The 27,997-nt window shown below is 55.1% G+C and overlaps 1 protein-coding gene across 8 annotated transcripts; it reads left to right on the top strand.

Moving 5' to 3' along the window:
- Positions 1-7,800: 7,800 nt before the first annotated feature.
- ZNF513 (zinc finger protein 513) lies at positions 7,801-27,969 on the top strand. Of its 8 annotated transcripts, none has more exons than XM_039529339.1 (5): positions 7,801-8,214; positions 10,641-10,759; positions 11,887-12,018; positions 25,084-25,674; positions 26,219-27,967. In XM_039529339.1, the coding sequence occupies exons 2-5, from the start codon at positions 10,702-10,704 to the stop codon at positions 26,965-26,967; spliced, it is 1,530 nt and encodes a 509-aa protein (XP_039385273.1). In that variant the 5' UTR covers positions 7,801-8,214; positions 10,641-10,701; the 3' UTR covers positions 26,968-27,967. The 8 variants fall into 8 exon arrangements, with proteins under 8 accessions (XP_039385273.1, XP_039385274.1, XP_039385275.1 ...); XM_039529340.1 differs by having other exon boundaries at positions 10,638-10,759; XM_039529341.1 differs by lacking the exon at positions 10,641-10,759 and having other exon boundaries at positions 7,803-8,214; positions 11,859-12,018.
- The last annotated feature ends 28 nt before the right edge of the window (positions 27,970-27,997 follow it).

Raw genomic sequence — 27,997 nt, 5'->3', positions numbered from 1 at the left:
CTGAGGGGCGCCAGAGAATCAAAGCGCCTGGGTTGAAAACAATCTACTGAAAACTCAGCTGCTCCTTGTTCCCTCTCTGTGCCCTTCCTCCCCCTGGGCCTTCTGCGTGGATCAGGATTGGGGGCAGAGTGAGGGGAAGGACTGATGGAGGAGATTCCTACAGGCCGTTGCTGACAGAGGGGCTGTGGAGATGTTGGATCGTCCAGCTCCCTGCAGTCCCTCCCCAGGGCCCGGCCCATGGAGATGTTCACTGCTCAGGAGGAGCCGGCATTGCCCCCGAACCCAGCATAGCTGGGCTCCCTCCAGCCGCCACTGAGCCACGCTGCCCAGATCATCAGTCCTACTCAATCCCGCCCCCGCAGCCCATGAATGGCCTTTGTGCATCCCAGCTCCCTCCAGCTGCTCAGTACCCTTCTGCCTGTGAAGGGACCAGAACAGAACTTATTCCAGGCGCGGGCAGAGTATACAGAGGTGCTGTTCCCTGGCAGCCCCTGGACAGGAGGCCTCTGAACTTGCAGCTAAAAATTCCACTGGCCTTTTTGCAGCTGTCTCATAGATACAGATCATTGAGGCCAGAGGAGACCATTATGATTGTCTAATCTGACCTCTTGCATACCTCAGGCCTGAGCACCTCACCCAGTGATTCCTGCCACAAGCCCAGAACTTCTGGGGGAGCTGAGCAGATCTCTTTGAAGGAGATGTTCAGTCTTGCAGCTCCAAGAGCTGGAGACTCCACCAATTCCTGGTGTAGTTCAGTGGTCTGTCACCTTCACAGGAAAAAGTAATTGGAGCCTGATTTCCAATTTTAATTTGTCTGGCTTCAGCGTCCAGCCATTGGTTCTTGTTCTGCCTTTCTCTACTTGATTGAAGAGCCAATTACTACCAGTATTTTCTCCTTAGACACCGTAATCAAGTCTCCTCTCAATCTTCGTTTTGATAAGCTAACCATAAGAACATAAGAAAGGCCGTACCGGGTCAGACCAAAGGTCCATCTAGCCCAGTATCTGTCTACTGACAGTGGCCAATGCCAGGTGCCCCAGAGGGAGTGAATCTAACAGGCAATGATCAAGTGATCTCTCTCCTGCCATCCATCTCCATCCTCTGACGAACAGAGGCTAGGGACACCATTCTTACCCATCCTGGCTAATAGCCATTTATGGACTTAGCCACCATGAATTTATCCAGTCCCCTTTTAAACATTGTTATAGTCCTAGCCTTCACAACCTCCTCAGGTAAGGAGTTCCACAAGTTGACTGTGCGCTGCGTGAAGAACTTCCTTGTATTTGTTTTAAACCTGCTGCCTATTAATTTCATTTGGTGATCCCTAGTTCTTGTATTATGGGAATAAGTAAATAACTTTTCCTTATCCACTTTCTCAACATCACTCATGATTTTATATACCTCTATCATGTCCCCCCTTAGTCTTCTCTTTTCCAAGCTGAAGAGTCCTAGCCTCTTTAATCTTTCCTCGTATGGGACCCTCTCTAAACCCCTAATCATTTTAGTTGCCCTTTTCTGAACCTTTTCTAGTGCTAGAATATCTTTTTTGAGGTGAGGAGACCACATCTGTACACAGTATTCGAGATGTGGGCGTACCATGGATTTATATAAGGGCAATAATATATTCTCAGTCTTATTCCCTATCCCCTTTTTAATGATTCCTAACATCCTGTTTGCTTTTTTGACCGCCTCTGCACACTGCGTGGACATCTTCAGAGAATTATCCACGATGACTCCAAGATCTTTTTCCTGACTCGTAGCTATATTAGCCCCCATCATGTTGTATGTATAGTTGGGGTTATTTTTTCCAACGTGCATTACTTTACATTTATCCACATTAAATTTCATTTGCCATTTTGTTGCCCAGTCACTTAGTTTTGTGAGATCTTTTTGAAGTTCTTCACAATCTGCTTTGGTCTTAACTATCTTGAGAAGTTTAGTATCATCTGCAAACTTGGCCACCTCACTGTTTACCCCTTTCTCCAGATCATTTATGAATAAATTGAATAGGATTGGTCCTAGGACTGACCCTTGGGGAACACCACTAGTTACCCCTCTCCATTCTGAGAATTTACCATTAATTCCTACCCTTTGTTCCCTGTCCTTTAACCAGTTCTCAATCCATGAAAGGACCTTCCCTTTTATCCCGTGACAGCTTAATTTACGTAAGAGCCTTTGGTGAGGGACCTTGTCAAAGGCTTTCTGGAAATCCAAGTACACTATGTCCACCAGATCCCCCTTGTCCACATGTTTGTTGACCCCTTCAAAGAATTCTAATAGATTAGTAAGACACGATTTCCCTTTACAGAAACCATGTTGACTATTGCTCAAGAGTTTGTTTTTCTGTGTGTCTGACAATTTTATTCTTTACTATTGTTTCAACTAATTTGCCCGGTACCGACGTTAGACTTACCGGTCTGTAATTGCCGGGATCACTCCTAGAGCCCTTTTTAAATATTGGCGTTACATTGGGTACCGAAGCCGATTTAAAGGACAGGTTACAAACCTTAGTTAATAGTTCCGCAACTTCACATTTGAGTTCTTTCAGAACTCTTGGGTGAATGCCATCTGGTCCCGGTGACTTGTTAATGTTGAGTTTATCAATTAATTCCAAAACCTCCTCTAGTGACACTTCAATCTGTGACAGTTCCTCAGATTTGTCACCTACAAAAGCCAGCTCAGGTTTGGGAATCTCCCTAACATCCTCAGCCGTGAAGACTGAAGCAAAGAATCCATTTAGTTTCTCCGCAATGACTTTATCGTCTTTAAGCACTCCTTTTGTATTTTGATCATCAAGGGGCCCCACTGGTTGTTTAGCAGGCTTCCTGCTTCTGATGTACTTAAAATGTTTTTTTTTGTTATTACCTTTGGAGTTTTTGGCTAGCCGTTCTTCAAACTCCTCTTTGGCTTTTCTTATTACACTCTTGCACTTAAGTTGGCAGTGTTTGTGCTCCTTTCTATTTGCCTCACTAGGATTTGACTTCCACTTTTTAAAGGAAGTCTTTTTATCTCTCACAGCTTCTTTTACATGGTTGTTAAGCCACGGTGGCTCTTTTTTAGTTCTTTTACTGTTTTTCTTAATTTGGGGTATACATTGAAGTTGGGCCTCTATTATGGTGTCAACCAGATTGATCTCTTCCAGTCTCACTGTAAGGCATTTTCTCCAGCCCTTGGATAATTTGTCTCTTCTCAGCACCCTCTGATTTTTCAACCTCCTTTTTAAAATGTGGACCCCAGGACTGACGCAGTATTCCAGTACTGGCCTCACCAATGCCACATACAGTGGAAACATCACCGTCCTCCTCAAAGTCACTACTTCCCTGTGTGTACATCCAAGGATCGGATTAGGCCTTTTTCCCCGGTGCATCACGCTGGGAGCTCATGTTGAATTGCTTGCCCGCTGTGACCCCTAAATCCTTTTCAGATCCCTGTTTTCCGGGATCCCAGTCCCCATTCTGTACATCTGGCCTGCGTTTCTTGTCCCTAGATGTATGACCTTGCATTGGGTAGTATTAAAATGCATTTTGTTGGAATGGGCTCAGTTTACCAAGCGATCCAGTTACTCTGCAACTGCCCTGCCTCATCGTCCTTCACCACTCTGCCAAGCTTTGTGTCACTGCAGTGGTTTCCATAGTTCCTTCCAGATCACGGATGGAAATGTTAAACAGCATCAGAACTAGTACGGATCCCTGTGAAACTCCACTAGGAACACTTCATTCCATGCCAGCTCTTAATCCGCGAGAACACAGGAACGGCCGTACTGGGTCAGTGCCAAGTACTTCAGAGGGAGTGAACCGACCAGGACAATTATCAAGTGATCCCGGCCTGTCATCCACTCTCACTTTCTGGCAGTCAGAGGCCTAGGGACACCCGGAGCATGGGATTGTGTCCTTGACCATCTTGGATCCGTCCTCCATGAACTTTTTTTTTTAAACCCAGTTACACTTTTGGCCTTCACAACATCCCCTGGCTTTGAGTTCCACAGGCTGACTGTGCGTTGTGTGAAGAAATACTGCCTTTTGTTTGTTTTAAACCTACTGCCTGTTAATTTCATTCGGTGACCCCTAGTTCTTGTGTTATGTCATGGGTAAATAACAGTTTCCATTTCACTTTCTCCACACAGTCATGATTTTATAGTCCTCAATCATATCCCCCCTTAGTCGTCTCTTTTCCAAGCTGAATAGTTCCATCTTATTAATCTCTCCTCATATGGCAGCTGTTCCAGACCCCTAATCATTTTTGTTGCCCTTTTCTGAACCTTTTCCAATTCTCATACATTTTTTTTTAGATGGGACGACCAGAGCTGCACGCAGTATTCAAGATGTGGACGTACCATGGATTTACATAGTGGCATTGTTATTTACTGCCTTATTATCTATCCCTTTCCTAAGGGTTCCTAACATTCCATTCGCTTTTTTGACTACCACTGCACGTTGAGCAGATCTTTTCAGAGAACTATCCACGATGATTCCAAGATCTCTCTATTGAGATGTAACAGCTAATTTAGACCCCATCATTTTGTATGTAGAGTTGGGATTATGTTTCCCAATGTGCATTACTTTGCATTGATCAACATTGAATTTCATTTGCCATTTTGTTGCCCAGTCACCCAGTTTTGTGAGATCCATTTGTAACTCTTCACAGTCAGTTTTGGACTTATCTAGAGTAATTTGGTATTGTCCGTGAATTTTGCTACCTCACTGTTTGCGCCTTTTTCCAGATCAGGTATGACTGTTGAACAGCACTCGTCTCAGTACAGAGCCATGGGGGACCCTGCTTTTTACCTTTCTCCACTGTGAAAACTGATCATTTATTCCTACCCTTTGTTTCCTATTTTTTAACTAGTTACCAATTCTTAAGAGAACCTTCCCTCTTACCCCTTAGAATCATAGAATCTCAGGGTTGGAAGGGACCTCAGGAGGTCATCTAGTCCAACCCCCTGCTCAAAGCAGGACCAATTCCCAACTAAATCATCCCAGACAGGGCTTTGTCAAGCCTGACCTTAAAAACCTCTAAGGAAGGAGATTCCACCACCTCCCTAGGTAACCCATTCCAGTGCTTTACCACTCTCTGAGTGAAAAAGTTTTTCCTAATATCCAACCTAAACCTCCCCCACTGCAACTTGAGACCATTACTCCTTGTTCTGTCATCTGGTACCACTGAGAACAGTCTAGATCCATCCTCTTTGGAACCCCCTTTCAGGTAGTTGAAAGCAGCTATCAAATCCCTCATCATCCTTCTCTTCTGCAGACTAAACAATCCCAGTTCCCTCAGCCTCTCCTCATAAATCATGTGCTCCAGCCCCCTCATCATTTTTGTTGCCCTCCGCTGGACTCTTTCCAATTTTTCCACATCCTTCTTGTAGTGGGGGGCCCAAAACTGGACACAGTACTCCAGATGTGGCCTCACCAGTGCTGAATCGAGGGGAATAATCACTTTCCTCGATTTCCTGGCAGTGCTCCTACCAATGCAGCCCAATATGCTGTTAGCCTTCTTGGCAACAAGGGCTCACTGCTGGCTCTTAGCCAGCTGGCCCCCAGCCAGTGTCAGCGCATGGAATTCTTCCATCCTAAGTGCACTGAGGGCTGCTCAGCTCCTCCCCATACTGTGCTGCCCAGTGCAGCAGTCTGGGAGCTGACCTTGTCTGTGAAAACCAAGGCAAAAAAGGCATTGAGTACTTCAGCTTTTTCCATATCTGTCACTAGGTCGCCTCCCTCATTCAGTAAGGGTCCCACACTTTTCCTGACCACCTTCTTGTTGCTAACACGCCTGTGGAAACCCCCCTTCTTACCCTTCACATCCCTTGGTAGCTGCACTTCCAACTGTGCTTTGGCCTTCCTGATTACACCCCTGCATGCTTAAGCAGTATTTTTATACTCCTCCCATCTGTCCTAGTTGCCACTTCTTGTAAGCTCACCGAAGATTTCTGTCTCTCAGATGCGGCTACCTCATTAACTTCCCTCTTTCCTGATCATTAGCAAATACATTCAATGTTGGATTTTAAATCACCTTGATGCCCTGCTTTTTACCTTTAGCCATAAAAACTGACCGTTGGACTCTACACTTTGCTTTCTGTCTTCTAGACAGTTTCTAATCCACCAGAGTTCTTTGCCTCTCACTCAGTGGCTACTAACTTACATAAGAAAGGCCGTACCGGGTCAGGCCAAAGGTCCATCTAGCCCAGTATCTGTCTACCGACAGTGGCCAATGCCAGGTGCCCCAGAGGGAGTGAACCTAACAGGCAATGATCAAGTGATCATTCTCCTGCCATCCATTCTCCATCCTCTGATAAACAGAGGCTAGGGGCACCATTCCTTACCCATCCTAGCTAATAGCCATTAATGGACTTAACCACCATGAATTTATCCAGTTCTCTTTTAAATGCTGTTATAGTCCTGGCCTTCACAACCTCCTCAGGTAAGGAGTTCCACAAGTTGACTGTGCGCTGTGTGAAGAAGAACTTCCTTTTATTTGTTTTAAACCTGCTGCCTATTAATTTCATTTGATGACCCCTAGATCTTGTATTATGGGAATAAGTAAATAACTTTTCCTTATCCACTTTTTCTACATCACTCATGATTTTATATACCTCTATCATGTCCCCCCCTAGTCTCCTCTTTTCCAAGCTGAAGAGTCCTAGCCTCTTTAATCTTTCCTCATATGGGACCCTCTTCAAACCCCTAATTTTAGTTGCCCTTTTCTGAACCTTTTATAGTGCCAGTATATCTTTTTTTCTTTAGTGGCCTCTTGGGAGGGATCTTGCTGAAGGTTGTCAGGGAGTGACTCTCCCTTTTAGGAAGGAAGCTGGGTCCAGTCTCCCCATGACTCCTGCTGGTGAGCCAGCCTGAGGGGAACAGATTGCCCAGGGAGCCCTTTAGGGCTTAACTGGTAAATGAGCAGCTGGGCCTACCAGAGCGTTTTTTAGAATTCAGGGAGGGTTGATCCCGAGGCAGAACCGGTGGGGAAGGAAGGAGGGAGATCACTGCAAAGGCTGTTCCTCTGCCCCAGCTCCAGGAAAGAGAAGGGGGGTTCTTCATCCACAGAGAAGGGCAAGACTGCTGTATCCCAGCCCCAGGAAGCTTCTCGCTCTAAGGACGGATTCAGAGAGGGTGAACAGGAGAGCGTGGCAGGACCAAAGCCCCTGGGGAAATGGTTTCGTTTTTTGTTTGATGGATTCTTTGTAGACTCAGGGGGTGTCCGTGGATACAAAGCTCATTTTAAACGTGTTGGAAACACCCGGGGCGTGGAGAGGGATTAAGAAAAAGCATCTACCCTGCCATGACTGACCCCACGGGGCCGGTTAGCAGCAGGGACACGAGTCCGTTACAGAAATCGTGTCTGCGGGGTGTGGGTGCAGCCCTGCTGGGCCCAGGGGAGGAGAGAGACTCCCGGGGGGGAGGGAAACCGGCTCGTGCGGCACACGGAGCTCCGGGAGGGAGGGAGGGAGACGGCGCGTCTCTCTCACCGCCAGGCGTTGCTCAGTAACCGCTGTCACCGCCCCCGCCTCCTCTCGCTCGGGCCTGCGGCCGGTACGTTCCCGGCCCGCTCGCAGAACGCCCCACAGCCCGGCCGGAAGGGAGCCGAGCCGAGCCGAGCCGGGCCGGGCCGAGCCGGCGAACGCTGCCCCCCCAGGGCCGCAGGCGAGGCGGGCTGGGCTGTGAGCCCCCGGCCCGGCTCTGGCGCAGGGTCTGAGGCGAGGCGAGGCTCCGCCACGCCCGGCCGGCGGCACAGCGGCTGCGCGGAGGAGGGGGCGGAGTGTTGTCTGTGCCCGGGCAGGGAGCAGCTGGGCCCAGGCCCACGGGGCTTCGCCAAGGCTCCGTCCGCTCCAGGCCCTCAGCCCGCGACGGTGCCGCCTCTGCCCCAGCGGGCGGGAGCGGCTCTTCCCAAGCCGGCAGCGGGACAGCAACGTCCTTGTCGTTCTTAACTGCTCCCTTGACCTGCGGCCACAGGAGCCTCCGCCGCTAAGCCCCGCCCCCGCCCCGCGGGTGTGGGCGCGCCGATGACGTCACCGCCGTTCCCGCGAGGGGCCCCGGGGCTCCCATCGTGCCCTGCGGCCGGAAGCGGAAGTGGGGCCGGAGCCACCGGCCGCTCCGAGCCGCGGGGCCCATGAGCGGCGAGGGCGGCGCGGCGGGGCCGGAGCTGGGGCGGGAGGCGGCCGGGCTGGAGCCGGACACGATGCCCGCCGGAAGCAGCGACACCCGCAGCCCGTGAAAGGTCGGGGGTCCGGGGTCGGTAATTCCCGGGGCGCTGGGGATGGGGGCAGCGTAGCAGCCCGGGGGCGGGAGCTGGGAATGGGGTAGGAGTGCGGGGTGGGGATGGGGAAGCAAAGCAGCAGGGGGCGCTGGGGTTAGGGGCTAGGGGAGCTGCCGGGGGGGTGGGTGGCGGCTGGGGCTTGGGGGTAGCGGAGCAGCCCAGGGGGGTGCTGGGGCTAGGGGGTAGCGGAGTTGGGGGGCGCTGTGGATAGGGGCTAGGGGAGCTGCCGGGGGGGGGGTGGCGGCTGGGGCTTGGGGGTAGCGGAGTTGGCGGGGCGCTGGGGTTAGGAGCTAGGGGAGCTGCCGGGGGGGTGCTGGGGCTAGGGGGTAGCGGAGTTGGGGGCGCTGGGGTTAGGGGCTAGGGGAGCTGCCGTGGGGGTGCTGGGGTTAGGGGGTAGCAGAGTTGGGGGTGCTGGGGTTAGGGGTAGCAGAGTTGGGGGTGCTGGGGTTAGGGGTAGCGGAGTTGGGGCGCTGAGGATAGGGGCTAGGGGAGCTGCCGGGGGGGGGTGGCGGCTGGGGCTTGGGGGTAGTAGAGCAGCCCAGGGGGGCGCTGGGGCAAGGGGGTAGCAGAGCGGCCAGGGGGTGGGGGGTGTTAGTGTCCCTGGCTGTAACATCCTTGCAGCTAAGTGCCGCGCTGCTGGTCCAAGGGGGGAGTCTGGACACCAAGCTCCAGGTGCTGCAGGGGAGCCCAAGGATCGCAGTCCAGGGGAGCCCAGAGGTGCTGTGTGTCCATAGCAGTCAGACGCTGGGAGGCAGCCCCCAAGGATCGCAGTCCAGGGGAGCCCAGAGGTGCTGTGTGTCCATAGCAGTCAGACGCTGGGAGGCAGCCCCCAAGGATCGCAGTCCAGGGGAGCCCGGAGGTGCTGTGTGTCCATAGCAGTCAGACGCTGGGAGGCAGCCCCCAAGGATCGCAGTCCAGGGGAGCCCAGAGGTGCTGTGTGTCCATAGCAGTCAGACGCTGGGAGGCAGCCCCCAAGGATCGCAGTCCAGGGGAGCCCGGAGGTGCTGTGTGTCCATAGCAGTCAGACGCTGGGAGGCTGACCCCAAGGATCGCAGTCCAGGGGAGCCCAGAGGTGCTGTGTGTCCATAGCAGTCAGACGCTGGGAGGCAGCCCCCAAGGATCGCAGTCCAGGGAGCCCAGAGGTGCTGTGTGTCCATAGCAGTCAGACGCTGGGAGGCAGCCCCAAGGATCGCAGTCCAGGGAGCCCAGAGGTGCTGTGTGTCCATAGCAGTCAGACGCTGGGAGGCAGCCCCAAGGATCGCAGTCCAGGGAGCCCAGAGGTGCTGTGTGTCCATAGCAGTCAGACGCTGGGAGGCAGCCCCAAGGATCGCAGTCCAGGAGCCCGGAGGTGCTGTGTGTCCATAGCAGTCAGACGCTGGGAGGCAGCCCCCAAGGATCGCAGTCCAGGGGAGCCCGGAGGTGCTGTGTGTCCATAGCAGTCAGACGCTGGGAGGCAGCCCCCAAGGATCGCAGTCCAGGGGAGCCCGGAGGTGCTGTGTGTCCATAGCAGTCAGACGCTGGGAGGCAGCCCCAAGGATCGCAGTCCAGGGAGCCCAGAGGTGCTGTGTGTCCATAGCAGTCAGACGCTGGGAGGCAGCCCCAAGGATCGCAGTCCAGGGAGCCCGGAGGTGCTGTGTGTCCATAGCAGTCAGACGCTGGGAGGCAGCCCCCAAGGATCGCAGTCCAGGGGAGCCCAGAGGTGCTGTGTGTCCATAGCAGTCAGACGCTGGGAGGCAGCCCCCAAGGATCGCAGTCCAGGGGAGCCCAGAGGTGCTGTGTGTCCATAGCAGTCAGACGCTGGGAGGCAGCCCCCAAGGATCGCAGTCCAGGGGAGCCCAGAGGTGCTGTGTGTCCATAGCAGTCAGACGCTGGGAGGCAGCCCCCAGACCCTGGCGCATTCAGCTTTCAGTGGTGTCCGTTTCCCTTACACTGACCGTCTGTCGAGGTGGAGAAGACGCTGTGGCGTCTGTAGGAAACTGCCCATAGGGACGTCCCTGCTCCGTTCTGAGGAGCCTGTGGCGATGATTCCCCTGCTGCTGTCCGTGCCCTCGCACCAGCTCTCGGCAAGTCGCACGAGTGTAGGTCACAGCCTCACTGCAGTAGCTCGGGCACAGCTGAAATGGCTGGGCAGGTACTTGGCACAGCCAGGCCGTGCCTCTGCTGCCGCTACCCAGGCTGCTGCGGCCACATGGCTGTCGATACTCGCACTTGTTCGCTGAGCGCCTGAGCAAGGGAATCGCAGCCTTAGCTGGTGATGCAGCCATAGCCTGGGATAGAGCTCTTGTGCAGGGGGGGATAGGTGGGCAGCTCCCTAGCCCTGGTAGAGAAGCCATGTGAGCGGTTCCTTTCAGGCAGCAGAATCTCTGATTTCTTCCCATTCTTAGCAGGTGGGGAGTAGCCATCGGGGAAGCCGTTCTGTCTCCCCTCCCGGTGAAATGTACAAGGCAGATGGCTCCAGGCTCCTCTCCTGAAGGTCTCCACGTGGCGGGGGGACGAGCAGGAAAGGGTGTGTGGCATGGCAGAACCCAAGATCTGACCTGAGCACCAGTGGGCTTTGGTGGAATAACTTGCATGGACAGGGTGTCGTCCTGGGAGCCAGTCTGTGCTCTGCCAAGGGCTCCCTGTGGGGCCCTGGGCCAGTCGCTTTGGGTTTCAGTTCCCCACCAGCACCACGGGAGCGAGAGGGTGAAGGCTGGAAAGCTGGCGAGGCTCAGGGGCCGCAGACACTGGGCCAGGTCAGGACTCCAGATAGTCCAGTTGCCATGCAGTGGGGCGAAAGCTGCACGTCCCATGCAAGCCAGCGCACTCTCTCCCAACAGCCAGCTGTGCTCAGCGTCCCCTGGACTGCACTGACAACTCCCTGGCAAAATGAAATCTAATCTGGTCACCTGAGTCTCCTGCCAGCGTAGCTGCTTGTCTGCAGAGGCGTTGGGCTTTGGGGACAGAGCTTGCGAGTTTCCCCTACCCTGTTGGGACCAGCAACGCTAATTGTGTGTAGGAGGTCGTGGTGCTGGCTAGGCCCTTAGCTGTCACTGGCTAGCTGCGAAGCCATGGCCTGAGTGCGGGGGTGTGCCTGGACCTTTTAATGCAGTGCTTCTGCCCTGCAGAGGGGCCTGAGGGCATCGGTGTGCTCCACCATGCAGGCCTGGCTGGGTGGCTGGCTGGCTCCTCTACCGGCTGTCACTGCTTCTCCAATCCCCTCGGGCCTCATTTTCTCTTCACGCAAGAAGCGGGTGTGAAGTCCCTGCTGCACAGGGAAAAGGAGGTGCCCCAGCCTTCCCTTGTCTTGCCTAGCTCCCCTGCGTGTCGTGGGAGCTCTGATCCAGGACGCTGAAGGCAGCCTGAGAAGGGGCATCGGGACCGAGGGGTTCACCTTTCCCCCGTGCTGTAGGATGGGGGGCTCGGAGGGCACTTCACATGCAGCTGGTAGCATGTGGAGGACTCTCCCTGGAGCCACTGCCTAAGCCCCGGCTCCCCATGTGGCTGGGCCCAGCCCTGGCTCCAGACGCTAGTGGTAACGTCCGTTCCCCATGCCTCCCATGGCTGTGCGGCAGAAAGAAGAGAGTCCTCAGCCCGTGATAGCACGTTTCCTTGTGCCCCAGCAGTAACTGGCTGGCGCTCCGTGTGTTGCAGTGGACACTGAAGACACTCTCGAGGAGACGCCAGGAGGGGGTCTGGTGCTGCAGAGTGACCTGCTGCTGGGCCAGGACCTGGAGTTTGAGGACAGCAGCGACAGGATCATGGGCTTTGAGAAAGATTTGGAAGGTTTGTCTATGGGCTGTGTGTGTTTTCCAGAGGGACCCTGCGGTGAAAGGGGAGGCTCCTCCATTGGAGCTGGGTGAGAGCAGTTCTCCGCTAGACCCCAGCGTGGGGCCTGCACTCAGGAGTGGCTGGGGTCTCTACTGGGCACTAGGAGGCTGGTAGTCCAGGCAGCAGCAGCTGTTGCTGGTTTGGGGGGCAGAAGGGGGAGAGGGAGCTGGCCCTGTGCTCAGGGTTTTGGGGAGGAAGTTGGTCCTGGGGCCCTGGCACAGGCCCCTCCCTGCAGTCACCTCCATCCCGAGCAGGATGGGGAGCCTCTGTGTTTCCCAACAGCAACTGCTAGGGCTTCTGTGAAGCTGTGTCTCCAGAGCCATAAGGGAGCATTGCCCGCAGGACCCAGCTCCCCTGTGGTGTCCCCTGAGGCTCTGGGTGGGGAGAGGCCAGGCAGGGCATGTGCCTCACCCACCCTTGGCTACATTGACGTGTATCTGCCATCGTGCTGCCCAGGTGCCTGATTAGCTGGGACCCGTGCGGAGGCAGGGCGGGTGCTTGCCTAGTTGGGTGAGAGATGGATGGGGTGGGTCTGACCCCTCGCTCTGGGCTTGTGTACTGTCATGTGGGGGTTCCACTCCCTCGGAGGTGGCCTGGGTTCCTGTGGGACAAGCGCACGACTGTTGAGCTCTGTGCAGAGGAAACGGGTTGGGTGGGGGGCCGAGCTGCCTGGCCTCTGTTTGTCACTGTGAAAAGCACAGGCAAGTCCAGAGAGAGCCCACGGGAGCGCATGGACGAAGTCAAGACATGAGAGCTACAGTCATCTGGGCACCCTTCATGCCCATAAATAGGGACGGTGTCGTGTGTTGCCTGTCGCTGCTGGGCCGTGGCAAGTTCGCTAGACAGGGCTGTGGGGAAGATTGGTCTGAGGCTGCTACAATTGATGTGTCAGGTGGCAGAGCCCGGAGTGTGCTGGCGGAGGAGCCCCGGATGGGACAGGCCCCAAAGATCTGGATTCTCTTCCTGCCCTGGGGCTGCAGGCAATGACCTTCGGGGGTTTTCTCCCCTAGTGTGTGTGCGCTGCGCTCACCAGGGTTGGCCACACAGGTGTCGTGCATCTACCTTGGGCATCTGCACCGGCACAGCTACATCAATGCAGAGAACCCAGCATAGATCAGCCAGGAGCCTGACTGGACGGGGGGTGGTGGTGGTGAAGGAATGCTTGCTGGGCTCCAAGACGCCAGGAGGCAGGCAGTCATTCCAGGTCTGGATGGTGTGCAGTAAACCACCCTCCTCTCTTCCCACCTGCACCCAACTCCCCCAGACCTGCCCCAAGCAGAGTCCTGGCCTGAAAAGACAATCCCTGAGAGTGCAGCTGGAGCTGTTGAGCTGGCGTGGAAGATGCGTGGCCTTATAAAACCTTAGATGATAGATGGATTCCTGGCTTCTCAGAGCTGCGCCTCCCAGCTGCACGTTTGTAATGTATGTTTTAAATGAAGTGATGTCTGTGCACCAAGCAGAACTCCCTGGCCCTGGCATCCTCGCAGGGCCCTGCCAGGCATCAATGGGAGCCTGGAGCAACAGGTGTCATTTCAACAACACCGCCAAATGCAAGGTTGTCTCCCTAGCAGCACAGAGCGTCGTCCTGCTCACGGGCCAGAGGAACTTCCCGGGAAGCAGTGACTCAGGAAAGGACTCGTGGGCCAGCTGAACGTCGGCTCCCAGGACCACGCTGCAGCGAAGAGGCTAAACGTGATCCTCGGATGTATAAACAGGCAGGTGGTGTTACCTCCGTATGTGGCATTAGTGAAACCGTTGCTGGATGCTGCGTCCACACTGCAAACAGGATCTTGATGAATTGGAAGGGGTTCTGCGAAGAGCCATTTGAGGTCTGGAAAGCCTGCTTTGCAGCGAGAGACTGACGAGGCTCGTTTATTTAGCTCAACCAAGGGAACGTGAAGAGGTGACTTGGAGCGTGACCTGGAAGGATTCTCCTAGCAGACGGCTCTTCAGTCTGGCAGACAAAGGCAGGTTGGGAGCTGAAACTGGAGAAATTCAGCTTGGAAATAAGGTGCAGATGTTTCCCAGTGAGGGGGATTAACTGTGGGTAGGGTGACCAGACGTCCCGATATTTAGTCGGTTGGGACGCAAATTGCCCTCCGGCGCACAGGCAGAGGGGGCTCACACACCCCCGCCCCAGCTCCACCCCAGCCCTGCCCTGACTACGCCCCTCCCTTCCCAAATCCCTGCCCTGGCCCTGCCCCCTCACTGCCCTATTGGATCCCTCCCCAACTCCCCGCCTCTTCCCCACCGCATTCCTCCCCCTCCCTCCCAGGCGACGCAAGCGCTGGAGGGAGGGGGGAGAAGCAGGATGCGGCAGCCAGCTCGGGAGGTGGAGGCAGAGCGAAGGCGAGCTGGTGCAGAGGGGCGGAGCGTGGAGCTGCCGGTGGGTGCTCAGCCCCCACCAATTTTTCCTATGCTCCAGCGGCTGTTGGTGTTTGTTGCTCTGCTGGTACCCCCCCCCCCCACCCCCCCGCATCCCGATATTTCACATCTCTCGCCTGGTCACCCTAACCGTGGGACATCTGGCCAGGGGTGTGGGGGATTCTCCAGCCCTGGGAGAAGTTAGAAGATTGGGCACTCTTGTTTTTTGAAGATCTGCTCTGGCTCAGCCAACAGTTCTGGGCTTGATGCAGGAGTCCCTGGAGGAGGGTCAGTGGCCGGTTCTGCAGGTGGTCACACTTGCTGGCTGCAATGGCCTTAGCAGTCTGAGCTCCAATCAGCAGAGTGATGTTTCTGGAGGAGTCTCCATTACCCCAGCAGTGAAGATCTCTGCAGAGACGTCATTTAGGCGGGTGGCCATAAGAGACCGCGTGTCCCTGTGGATGGGGCCCTGAGCCGGCAGCCTGGATGTCTTCCTGCCTCTCTCACTGACCTGTGGCAAGTTCCGCACTCGGCACCTCCCTGCCCCTATCTGCAGACAGGATAGCAGCCCTGACCTCTGCAGAGCACTCCAAGGTCTCTGGGGGTTAGTGGCGCAGAGGCTGGGCCGTGTGCTCAGCTGGGTGTGGTGATCGGGTGTGCACTGCGTGCCCGTCTGGCTGCTGGCCCCGCCCCACAGCTATGTCACCTCCTGGTGTTCGCTAGCCCTCGGCATAGGGGCTTGGCTCATTGCCAAGCACTACGTGGGCTCCCAGTGCAGTGCGGGAGAGGAGAGGAGAGCTCGGCACTGGCACAGGGACTGGGCCCTCCGTACTAAACAGCGCAGGAGCCTTGGCAGGTTCCCCAGAGCTGTCCCTCGGCCTGCCCTGGGCAGATCCCGCGAGCGCTGCTGCTGTGCGAGTGGGCCTGTTCTCCAGCCTGCTCCTGGACCCATAGCGGTTCACGTGTCGGTCCCTGCAGCACATAGGCTCTTTCCAGGATGGTCACAGAGGATGCAGAGCTCTCACGTTGGAAGGGACCATTGTGATCATCTAGTTTGACCTCCTGCATCACGCAGGCCAGAGAACCCGCCCAATGAGTCCCACCTTGGGCCCAGAACTTCCAGCAGAGCTAGAGCGGCGCCTAAAAACGTCAAGGGCTGGAGAAGCCACCGCAGCCCTCAGCCGGTTGTTCCAGTGGAGCATCCCGCTGGGAGCACGTGGTCAGTTAGGGGTCAGAGTAGGTACAAGTCCTGTGCTGACTCTACTCTCAGGGCAGTGCCCCGAGCTGTAACTCTCTGTCCCTGCATCCAGGGACAGAATGTTTGGCTGGGTTAGTGAGCCCAGCTTCGCAGGCAGTTCCAATTGCTCGCTGTGTTTGACCTGCCGCCGTCATTTAGCGACCTGCTTTGACCCCTCTGCCAGGGCGGGCATTGCCCATGAAGGCAGCCCCTCTTCGTATTAATCATTTGTGTTCCCATCGTGCCTAGGACCAGGCTCCCATTGTGCAAGGGGCTGGCTGCCGTAGACAAGACGTGGACACGAGCAAAGGTGGGGGTCCGAGGGAACAGTGCAGCGGTATTGGTCAGCATGATGGGCAGTGGGCTGAGCCCACCAGCAGGCTCCCCTTTGTCAGGCTTTCATAGGCCTCAGAGAAAAGCGGCTGCTGAAGCAGGGTCATGAGTTTAGTGGAACTTTGCAGGGAACCCCCCAAGGGAGAGGCAGCCAGGCAGAAAACACTGGGGTGCTTGTTTAAAATGTAACCAGTGGGTGCGAGTGCTTGGTCAGCTGCAGGAGTCGGCCTTCGATTGTGAGTGAGAGCGAAATTGCTTGTCTTCGCTGTCTAGGCCCTGCCCAGATGGTTTGGTGTGCTAGAGAGGGGGAGCCAGTGGAGGGGTTTAGAGAGGGAGGGGTGACATGGTCAGAGTGCCCCAGACTAGGACAGATCTTTGCAGCAGAATTCTGAATGGACCTGAGTGGGACATGGTTGCCTTTGTGAAGGCCAGAGGGCAGGATGCTGCAGTAAGTGAGATGTGAGCCTGGCGGAAGGTTTTAGTTGGGTGGCTGGACAGATTAGGCTGGATCCAAGAGCTGTTGTGCAGAAAGAATCGGCAAGATTTAGACACCGCCTGCAAGTGAGGGCCTGGAACGAGGTCTGAGTCGAAGACGATACTCAGGTGATGGGCCTGAGTGACAGCTGGATGGTGGCGGAGTCCTCAGCGATCGAGATAGGAGGTAGCAGGCAGGTGACATGGGGAAGATTAAGAAGCTCTGTCTTAGCTATGTTGCACTTCAGCTGATGGCTTGGCATCCACAAGGAGACACCAGCAAGACAGGACATGGTTGTAGTTTGGCAGCAGGAGACGGGCGTGGAGTAGAAGTAGATAAGGTGTGCGGGGAGAAGAGCAGGGGACCAAGGACAGAGCCCTGTGGAACCCCCACGGAAAGAGAAGAGGATCCTCCAAAGGCTGTGCTGAAGGAGCAACTGGAGCAGTAGGAGAACCAGGAGAGGAGAGAGTCACGGAAACCAAGACAAGGCTGCAAGCGGAGGAGCATGGTCAGCGGTATGAAAGGCAGCTAACAGCTCAAGGAGGGTGAGGATGGAGCGCTGGTTCTGAGCTTTGGCTAGGGAGAGGTCATCAGAGATTTCAGCAAAGCAGTTTCAGTGGAGAGTGAGGGATGGAAGCAAGGTCAGAGAGGATCTCGGATGGAGTTGAGGAGAGGAACTCCAGACTGATATTGTAGAAAGTGAAAATAAGAACGGCCAGACTGGGTCAGAGAAATAGTGGCTAGCGAGAGATGCTCCAGAGGGAATGAACAGAACAGAGCAGTTATCGAGTGATCTATCCCCTGTCATCCAGTCTTTTTTTTTTTTTTAATTGGAGATGTACCAATCTCCTAGAACTGGAAGGGACCTTGAAAGGTCATTGAGTCCAGCCCCCTGCCTTCACTAGCAGGACCAATTTTTGCCCCAGATCCCTAAGTGGCCCCCTCAAGGATTGAACTCACAACCCTGGGTTTAGCAGGCCAATGCTCAAACTGCTGAACTATCCCTCCCCTCTCCTGTCCCAGTCAGAATTCTGTGCCAAAAAAATACTCCCCGTGGAATTCTGTGCCAAAATAAAAATTCTGCATGCAATATTTTAAAATTCTGCATCTTTTATTTGTCAAAATAACACAATATAATCATGCCAGCTTCAATTATTTTGGTAATTTATTTCAAAATACCTGTTAGCAAGTATGTCTGTAACAATACTGACAACAAAAAAGACTCAGGAAATGTTTTTTGGCAAATAGATTCCTTACTTGGGTGGGAGGGATAGCTCAATGGTTTGAGCATTGGCCTGCTAAACCCAGGGTTGTGAGTTCAATCCTTGAGGAGGCCACTTAGGGATCTGGGGCAAAAATTGGTCCTGCTAGTGAAGGCAGGGGGCTGGACTCAATGACCTTTCAAGGTCCCTTCCAGTTCTAGGAGATTGGTATATCTCCAATTATTACTTACTTATTACTAGGCACATTAATACAGACCTTTGAATAATAATTCATTTAAAGTACAACACAGACCCGTATTTCCCCCACCCCTCCGAAGCAGTGCAAAGGCCGGGGGGAGTCGGGGTAACGGAGGAGCTGAGGGAGAGGGAAGTAATTGCTGGGCAGGGGCCTGGGAGTGAACCTGGAGGGTTGTTAGGTGTGGGTGGGAGACGTATGGAACAGGGTGGGGTTTTTTTGGCAGGGTGGGAGAGGTTGTTCAGGAGTTGGGGGGCCTTCCCATGCAGACCCTGGCTGACCCCCAGCCTCTCCCATTCAGACAGGCACATCTGTCCCATCCCCCATGCACCTCCTCTCCCCCATGTGTTTCTACACCCCACTCAGCCATCTCCTTGCCCCATCCCCATGTGTCCCTGCACCTCCTCTCCCCCATGTGTTTCTACACCCCACTCAGCCATCTCCTTGCCCCATCCCCACGTGTCCCTGCACCTCCTCTCCCCCATGTGTTTCTACACCCCCCACTTGGCCACTGCTCCCCCCATCCCCATGTGTCCCTGCACCGACTCAGCCATCTCCTCCCCATTCCCAGGTATCCCTGCACCCCCACTCCCATTCTGCCCCTGGCTCAATGCTGTCACCTCACTGGCTTTGTGCCCCCTCCCTTGTTTGTCCCGTCCCCCCGGCCCTTCTGAACCCAGTCTGTGACGTGCCCCACTCTGGTCATCCTCCCCTGTATCCTGTTTCCCCTCACCTGGCCCCGCAGGCAAGGTGCTGTAAGAAGGCAGCTACTGCCCCCTCCCTCTCTACAGCGCCTTACTCCAGCCCAGAGCCAGCTGCCTTCTCTTCTGGTGCCACAGCAGCCCCTGGTGGGCAAAAGGTGTAACTGCAGCACCTCCCCTGCTGAATCTGTTTTTAGGCATGAGGGGATCTGCAGGGGACATAATATCAGGGTTGGAAGGGACCTCAGGAGGCATCTAGTCCAACCCCCTGCTCAAAGCAGGACCAATCCCCAACTAAATCATCCCAGCCAGGCTTTGTCAAGCCTGACCTTAAAAACCTCTAAGGAAAGAGGGGAGGGATAGCTCAGTGGTTTGAGCATTGGCCTGTCAAACCCAGGGTTGTGAGTTCAGTCCTTGAGGAGCCATTTAGGGATCTGGGGCAAAAATCTGTCTGGGGATTGGTCCTGCTTTGAGCAGGGGGTTGGACTAGATGACCTCCTGAGGTCCCTTCCAACCCTGATATTCTGTGATTCCACCACCTCCCTAGGGAATCCATTCCAGTGCTTCACCACCCTCCTAGTGAAAAGTGTTTCCCAATATCCAACCTAAACCTCCCCCCACTGCAACTTGAGACCATTACTCCTTGTTCTGTCATCTGCTACCACTGAGAACAGTCTAGATCCATCCTCTTTGGAACCCCCTTTCAGGTAGTTGAAGGCTGCTATCAAATTCCCCTTCACTCTTCTCTTGTGCAGACTAAATAAGCCCAGTTCCCTCAGCCTCTCCTCGTAAGTAGGGGGCTGGGGCACAGGAATCATTTTTGTTGCCCTCCGCTGGACTCTCTCCAATTTGTCCACATTCCTTCTGTAGTGGGGGGCCCAAAACTGGACACAGCACTCCAGCTGTGTCCTCATTGGTGCCGAATAGAGGGGAATATTCACTTCCCTTGATCTGCTGGTAATGCTTCTGCTATTGCAGCCCAATATGTCGTTGCCCCTCTTGGCAACAAGGGCACACTGTCGACTTGTATCCAGCTTCTCGTCCACTGTAACCCCTAGGTCCTTTTCTGCAGAACTGCTGCCCAGCCATTCGGTCCCTAGTCTGTAGCAGTGCCTGGGATTCTTCTGTCCTAAGTGCAGGACTCTGCACTTGTCCTTCTGCACATGCACAGTGGTGCAGAATTCCTCCTGGAGTAGGACACCTGGAGCATGTGGTTCCATCCTTGACTATTTCGGCTAATAGCTGTTAGTGGACCTATTGTTTGTGAACTTATCTAATTATTTATGAACCAGTTAGACTTTTGGCCTTCACAGCATCCCTTGGCAACGAGTTCCACAGGCTGACTGTGCATCGTGTGAAGAAATACTTCCTTAGGTTTGATTTAAACCTGCTGCCTATGAATTTCATTCGGTGACCCCCCAGTTCTTGTTATGTGAAGGAGTAAATAACACTTCCGTGTTCAATTTCTGCACGCCGGTCCTGATTTTATAGACCTCGGTCATATCGCCCCTTAGTCGTCTCTTTTCCAAGCTGAAAAGTCCCAGTCTTATTAATCTCTCCTCATGTGGAAGCTGTTCCATCCCCCTCGTAATTTTTCCTGCCTTTCTATCTACTTTTTCAAATTCCAATATATATATATATATATATATATATATATATATTTTTTTTTTGAGCTGGGGAAACCAGAACTGCTCGCAGTATTCAAGGTATGGCTGGACCGTGGGTTTATACAGTGGCATTATAATATTTATTGGCTCATTATCTACCCCTTTCCTTTTGGTTCCTACCATTCTGTTCACTTTTTTGGCTGCTGCTGCACTTTGAGCCGATATTTTCAGAGAACTGTCCACAATGCCCTCAAGATCTTTCTTGAGTGGTAACAGCTGATTTAGACCCCATCATTGTGTATGTAGAGTTCAGATTAGTTTCCACTGTGCATTACTTTGTATTTATCAACTCTGAATTTCATCTGACATTTTGTTGCCCAGTCGCCCAGTTTTGTAAGACCCCTTTGGAGCTCCTCACAGCCTGCTTCGGACTTAACTATCTTGAGTCGTTTTGTATCGTTTACCCCTTTTTCCAGATCATTTACGAATATGCTGAACAGCTGGTCCTAGTACAGACCCCTGGGGACCCTGCTATTTACCTCTCTCCACTGTCAAAATTGACCATTTATTCTTGCCCCTTGTTTCCTGTTTTGTAACCAGTTACTGATCCACGAGACGACCTTCCCTCTTATCGTAGAATTATAGAGTCAGGGATAGAAGGGACTGCAAGAGTCATCTAGTCTAACCCTCTAATCTAATCCCATGTTTGCTTAAGAGCCATTGCTGAGGGATCTTCTCAACGGCTTTCTGAAAGTCCAAGTACGCTATATCCACTGGATCCCCCTTGTCCACATGCTTGTTGACCCCCTCAGAGAATTCTAATTGGTGAGGCAGGATTTCCCTTTACAAAAACCATGTTGACTCTTCCTCCAACATATCCTGATCCTCTGTGTCTGATAATTCTGTTCTTTCCTATAGTTTCAACCAATTTGCCTGTTACTGAAGTCAGGTTTACCGGCCTCTAATTGCCAGGATTGTCTCTGGAGTCCTTTTTAAAAAATTGGCATCATATTAACTATCCTCCAGTCATCTGGTACAAAGACTGACTTAAGCAATAGGTTACATACCACAGTTAGTTTTTCAATTTCACATTTGGGTTCCTTCAGAACTCTTGGGTGACACCATCTGGTCCTGGTGACCTATTCCTCTTTACTTTATCCATTTGTTCCAGAATCTTCTCCACTGACACCTCAATCTGGGACAGCTCCTCAGATTTGTCACCTAAAAAGAATGGCTCAAGAATGGGAATTTCCCTCAGGTGATCTGCAGTAAAGACTGATGCAAAGAATTCCTGTAACTTGGACTTGTCATCCTTGAGTGCTCCATTAGCACCTCGATTGTCCGGTGGTCCTGTCTGGCAGGCTTCCTGCTTTTGATGTACTTAAAAAAAAAAAAAAAGGCAAAATATTTTTAGTCTTTTGCTAGTTGCTCTTCAGATTCTTTTTTTACCTGCCTAATTAAATTTTACACGACTTGCCAGAGTTTATCCTTTCTTTTTTCATCAGTAAGATTTGACTTACAATATTTAAGGGGTGTCTGTATCTCTGGCTGCTGCTTTGACTCTGTTTAGCAAAGATGGCATTCTCTTGTGGGGGGGGTATACATATGGTTTGAGCCTCTGTCATGGAGGTGGTAAGAAGTTTCCATGCACTCTTGTGACTGCTCCTTTTATTTTCCACTTAACTCGCTGCCTCCTTTTTGTGTAGTTCCCCTTTTTGAAGTTAAATGCTAGTGGGGGGGGGGTTCTTTTTTATTTCCCCCCCCCCCCCCCCGGAAGGATGTTCCATTTAATTACATTATGGTCACTATTGCCGAGCAGTTCCACTATATTCACCGTCTAGATCAGATCCTGTGCGCCGCCATGTAGGACAAAGGCCATGTCTGCTGAGTTGATGGGCGAGCGCTCTCCTGGCAAGGTGTGGGCTCCTCCTCCCGAAGAGCAGAAGCTGCGTTAATGGGAGAGCATCTCCCGTCAACGTGGCGCCGTGCAGACACCACTGTACGTTGACGTGAGTTCAGTAACTTGCGTAACCGAACTAGCGCGAGTTAGATGGACTTGCAGCCTTATGTAGAGCGGCGCTAGGGCAAGACTCGCTGCTGCCCCGGGGGTTCCAGGACTGGCTGCCCCAAGCACCTGTCATTAATGGCGTCTAGAAATGTTCTTTGCATCCTATCGTGACGTGACCTGTTCCCCGTCAGTAGGGGGATAGGTGAAGTCTCCCATTACTGCATTTTCTATTTTTACAGTCTCTCTAATCCCCCTGAGCGTTTCCTAATCTCCAGCGCCATTCACGCAGCTTCTGTCCTACCAGGGTACAAAATCTATAGGAATTAGTGTTGCAGTGATTATCATCAGTCTGCCAAGGTTCCATGTTTCCTGTTATATCAACCGCCTCATTTAATACCAGGCACGCAGGTTCACCTATCTTACTAGTTAGACTTTGTGCATGTGTAAACAAGCACTTATAACATTTGTCACTATTTAGTTGTCTGCCTTGTTGTGATGTCATTGAACGGGACACTCACTCTCTCGTTTGACTCCTGCCTGCACTTTATCAATTGCTGTCCTTTCCCCTTTACTAGGCTACTCCCCTAAGCGATGCCTCTGTCCGAATCATGTGGGTCTCCCCCAGCCCTAACTCCTCCATGACCTTTTTAATTTGCCATGCTAGCAATCTGGTTCCAGTTTGGTGTAGGTGGAGCCCATCCTGCCTGTATAGGCTCCTCCTTCCCCAGTTCCTAATAGATCTAACCCCCTCCTCCCTACACCATCGTCAAATCCACGCATTCAGACCCTGCAGTTCTGCCTGTCTAACTGGCCCTGCGCGTGGAACGAGAAGCATTTCAGAGAATGGCTCCTATGCAGGTCCCGGACTTCAATCTCTTGCTTAGCAGCCAACTTTGGCCTCCAGGACCTCTGTCCCGTCCTTCCCAGCTCCTCCCCAGCACTGTGCAGTGAGCTCACTGATGGAGGGGAAACAGGTCTGGAGTGGTAGCTGGTGAGGCAAATGGGTTTTTAAGGGGGAGAAACTAAAGCCGGCTAGTCCTGGCTGGAGCCTGAGAGTGAGCACAAGGCAGATGAGGGGGCTGGAGGGGGTCACTGGAGTTAGAGGAAGAGAACAGACAGGAAACCTCTGCCTCGGTGATAGGGGATGGGCCCAGGGGTTGTATCCATTTTCTGGAACAAGCAGCGAGGCCCCATGCAGGGAGTTGGGGAGCTGGGCGGGCTTGAGGAGCCAGTGGCAGGCACTTAGAAGGCAGCCTGGCATTCGGCTCTGTTGGAGAAGCAGTGCTGGCTGGGAAGATGGCATTTCCATGAGCCCACTGCTGCAAAGCTCGCTGGCCCAGCGTGTGCCTCTCTCCGGGCCTGGAGTGCAGCTGTCTGCAAGCCCTGTGCTCCCCTGGCCCAGGCTGCCAGCAGGGTAGTGCCCTGACTGCCATCTGTCCGGCTGGGGCACTTCCGGGACGGTTCTCTTGGCTCAGCTGTGCCCTTGCCATGGGGTGACCCTGCTGTGTGGGCGGTCAGTGCAGGTCCAGCCAGCCCCCGTGCCAGCTCTCATGCTGGTTAATGGCCTCGGTGAGGGCCTGGCCAGCAGCTGTAGAAGGAACCACTGCAGTTCCACGGAGTGGGGGTCCTGTGTGGGCAGGCCCAGCTGTTGGGAACTGGTGTCTGCTGGGGTGGCCTGCTGGTGGGCGTGGCCCAAAGGGGAGGGGCTCATGGATGGCTATCCCTGCGGGGGGCTCCTGCACTGGGACCAGTGCCCTTCAACACATTCATAAATGATGTGGGGGAAAAGGTGTAAACACTGAGGTGGCAAAGTCCAAAGCAAACTACAAAAAGCTCTCACAAAACTGGGTGACTGTACACCAAAATGCCAGGTGAAATTCAATGTTGATCAGTGCAAAGTGATGCACATTGGAAACCAGAATCCCAACGCTACATATACAATGATGGGGGCTAAATTAGCTGTTACCTTTTAAGAGAGAGACGGTGGAGTTATGGACAGTTCTCAGAAAACATCCACTCAATGTGCCGCGGCAGACAGAGGCACACCGAACATAGGAACCATTAGGAGAGGGCTGGATAATAAGACAGAAAATGTCAAATTGCCTCTCTATAAATCTCTGGTTCGCCCACATCTTGAATCCTGGGTGCAGATGTCTCAAAAAAGAGAGATTGGAGTGGGAAAAGGTTCGGAAAAGAGCAACAAAAATTATTAGGGGTCTGGCACGGCTTCTCTATGAGGCGAAATTAACAAGACTGGGACTTTTCAGCTTGGCAAACAGACGACTAAGGGGGGGATATGACAGAGGTCTATAAAATCATGACTGGTGTGGAGACAGTAGATAAGGAAGTGTTATTTACTCCTCCTCCTAACACAAGAACTAGGGGTCACCACATGAAGTTAACAGGCAGCAGGTTTAAAACAAACAAAAGGAAGTATTTCTACACACAACACAGTCAACCTGGGGATGTTGTGAAGGCCAAGACTATAACAGGGTTCAAAAAGAACAAGCTAAGTTCCTAGAGAGCAGGTCTATCAATGGCTATTAGCCAACATGGTCAGGCCGCAGCCCCACACGCTGGGTGTCCCCTAGCCTCTGGCTGCCAGATGCTGGGACTGACGACAGGGTTGGCTCACTAGATAATGGCTCAGTTCTGTTCGTTCCCGGTAAAGCGTCTGGCTCTGGTTACTGTCAGAAGACAGGACACTGGGCTGACCCGGCCTGGCCGTTCTTGTGTCCAGCCCAGAGGGGAGGGGCTGTGGGTGGCTGCTGGGGATGGGTGTTAGGTCCTGTGTGGCCTCTGCGCTGACTGCTCCCCTCTCCCTGCGGCGTTTGCAGTGGACTCCCTGGTGGGGAAGATCTCCATCCCGGCCTACTCGCTGAGCGACGACGACTACTCCTCCAGCTACCGGCAGCTGAGCGTGGAGAGTGACCCCGAGGAGGGGCGGGAGCCTGGCCCCCCAGCCCCGCCTTGCCCTCAGTGTGGCCTGCAGCTGGCCGTGCGCTTGGGGCAGAGCTGCCCACAGTGTGCGGGGGCCGAGGAGGGCCGGGGCCAGCGTGTGCTCTACTCCTGCCAACTCTGCCCCTTCGCCTCCCACTACTCCAGCCACCTCAAGCGCCACATGAAGACCCACAACGGCGAGAAGCCTTTCAAGTGCCCGCATTGCGACTACGCCTCGGCCCAGCTGGTGAACCTGACGCGGCACAAGCGCACGCACACGGGCGAGAGGCCCTACCGCTGCCAGGCCTGCAGCTTCGCCTGCAGCAGCCTGGGCAACCTGCGGCGCCATGAGCGCATCCACAGCCAGGACAAGCCCTTCCAGTGCAGCGCCTGCGACTACCGCTGCAACCAGAGCCGCAACCTCAAGCGCCACATGCTGAGCCATCGCCAGGCGGAGGAGGGGCCCTGCTGCCGGGACAAGGCCCAAGGTAGGGGGGCAGGACACACCCAGCACGTGGGCCAGAGCAGGCCGCTCCCGGGCAGCCTTGCTGGGCCAGCGAGGGCAGGGCTGCAGGGCCCTGGAAGGAGAAGCCAGTGTGGTCACTGGCCTGCAGGGGCAGCTCCTGCTCTGTGAGGTCTGGGAGCCTGGGAGGAGTGGAGCTGTCTCTGGCCAAGTCTCACTGGGCCTGTGAGCCCAGCCTGCTCCCCACCCGCTGTGCCCCAAACACTCCATCAAGCAGCCGGCCCAGCCGCGCTGGCGACAAGCCCTGGCACTCGCTCTGGGGAGGAGATGTGTGCATTACCATGGCCAGCGGCCAGGGAGCAGGGAACTCCCACCTGTGCTGGGTGGATTGAGTGAGGAGCATTGGAACTGGGGCGGGGGGGGGGTTGCCTCTCCCCCACCCGCTAGATTTGTTCTATAGGTGATGGGGCAGGGGCGGGGGAAGGGAGGAGGGGGATGGACATGGCGGGCGGGGGAGGGAGGAGGTCCCCACCCCCAGTCTCACAGCTGCCCTCTGCCCTGTCCTGCAGAGCCGCTGCTGCCGGAGCTGAGCCTGCACGTGAGTGGTGCCGGCAGCCCCCTCCTGCCTGGCTGCACCCGCCTGCGGGGCGACGAGGCAGACGCCTTGCCCGAGCTGCTCTTTCCCTTCACCTGCCGCATGTGCGGGCTGGTGCTGGACGACGGCTTGGCGCAGGACGAGAGCCTGGTCGAGCAGATCTGCAGCCGCTGCAGCCTGGCCGTGCTGAGCGCTGAGCCGGGTGAGAGCCCCCCCGAGAGCGGCGCCAAGGGCTTCTCCTGCAGCCTGTGCTCCTTCGCCACACACTACCCCAACCACCTGGCCCGGCACATGAAGACGCACAGCGGCGAGAAGCCCTTCGCCTGCCCCCTCTGTCCCTACGCCTCCGCCCACCTGGACAACCTCAAGCGACACCAGCGGGTGCACACAGGCGAGCGGCCCTACAAGTGCCAGCTCTGCGACTACGCCTGTGGCAACCTGGCCAACCTCAAGCGTCACGGCCGCATCCACTCTGGCGACAAGCCCTTCCGCTGCGGCCTGTGCAGCTACCGCTGCAACCAGAGCATGAACCTCAAGCGCCACATGCTGCGCCACACGGGCGAGAAGCCCTTCCGCTGCCGCCACTGCCCCTACACCACCGGCCACTGGGACAACTACAAGCGCCACCAGAAGATCCACGGCCCTGCTGGTGAGGGCTGGGCCAGCCCCCCGAGTGCCAAGCCCCGGCTGGCCCTGCCGCCCCCAGCGGCCTCCCTGCACTAGGAGCTGGGCCTGGCCCGCCGCAGGCGCACGGCGGGGGGCTGAAATGCTGCTGCTGGCTGGGGGCAGGGGGAGGAGCGAGTGCCTGCGCAGCGGCTGGGGGGCAGGGCCCAGCAGTGCTGCAGGTCCCCCCCCTCAGACAGGCTGGGCGTGGGAAGCGGGAACTCAGAGCCATTGCTGCCCAGTAACCTGAGCTGGGGCCAGGGCGCTTCTTACCCTGCGGTGCCCCTGCTTGGAATAAAAGCCTCTGCTTCCTGCAGGGCCGGGCAGTGGCTGCTGCCTTGCGGCCTCCCCCCGCCCATGGAGTCTGAGCCCCCAGTAGGCACTAGAGGGCTGGCTTGGTGACTCCTCCTCTCTGTCATGGGAGGCTCAGGCCAAGCCGCACCCCAGCTGTGTGGAGCTGCTGTCGGGGAGGGAACAGACCCCCCCTCTCCCCCCCAATCATACACAGCTGTTCCCTGGAGCAGGTCTGCCTGGGCCGGCCCCACCCTGGAAATGGGGGTTCAGGGGCGAGGAGGCGGCGTGCCAGCTGGCCTCTGCCCAGGCAGCACAAGGAAGCCTTGTCAGGGACCACGGAGTGTGGCCCCTTCCCTCCGCCAGCACACTCGGGTGCAGCAGGGAGGGAGGGGTGGGGGGGAGGCTGGCCTGGCCCCCCGCCCTGGGGTGCATCTCAAGGCTGTGTAATTTATATTGTGTATAAAAGCATTAAAGTCCATTTGGGTAGCTGGCTTCGCTCTTTGGGGTGCAGAGGCGCCTACCCACGCCCAGGGGCTGTGAGCGAGACCGAGCCCCTCGGCCCTCTGCTCAGTGGGCTCCAGCAAGGGGGTCGAGCAGCACCAAGCCTGGCCCTGCCTGCGTGCGACGCCCTGTAAGTGCTGATGTGTCACGGCCCCAAGCTTCCCCGGGCCTGCTGCGGTATGTGCGCCTGGCCCCACCGCACGGGGCAGGGCGTGGGCACGCTGCCCTGTGCCCCCTGCCCCAGCGCAGGCACAACAGCGATTTACAGTCACCTGCTGGGGCCCTGACTTGGGTT

Source organism: Mauremys reevesii, linkage group 3, assembly GCF_016161935.1.
Source record: "Mauremys reevesii isolate NIE-2019 linkage group 3, ASM1616193v1, whole genome shotgun sequence".
Lineage (NCBI taxonomy): Eukaryota > Metazoa > Chordata > Testudines > Geoemydidae > Mauremys > Mauremys reevesii.
Note: the sequence above shows the minus strand (reverse complement) of the source record. Positions and strands in the feature narration are given on the sequence as shown.

Excerpts from the sequence above, each read along its gene's own strand:
- ZNF513 (XM_039529339.1), top strand. The coding sequence starts at position 10,702 with ATGGCTCCAGGCTCCTCTCCTGAAGGTCTCCACGTGGCGGGGGGACGA. Across the intron at positions 10,760-11,886 it reads GGGGGGACGAGCAGGAAAGG|TGGACACTGAAGACACTCTC; the intron begins GTGTGTGGCATG and ends CGTGTGTTGCAG. Across the intron at positions 12,019-25,083 it reads CTTTGAGAAAGATTTGGAAG|TGGACTCCCTGGTGGGGAAG; the intron begins GTTTGTCTATGG and ends CGGCGTTTGCAG.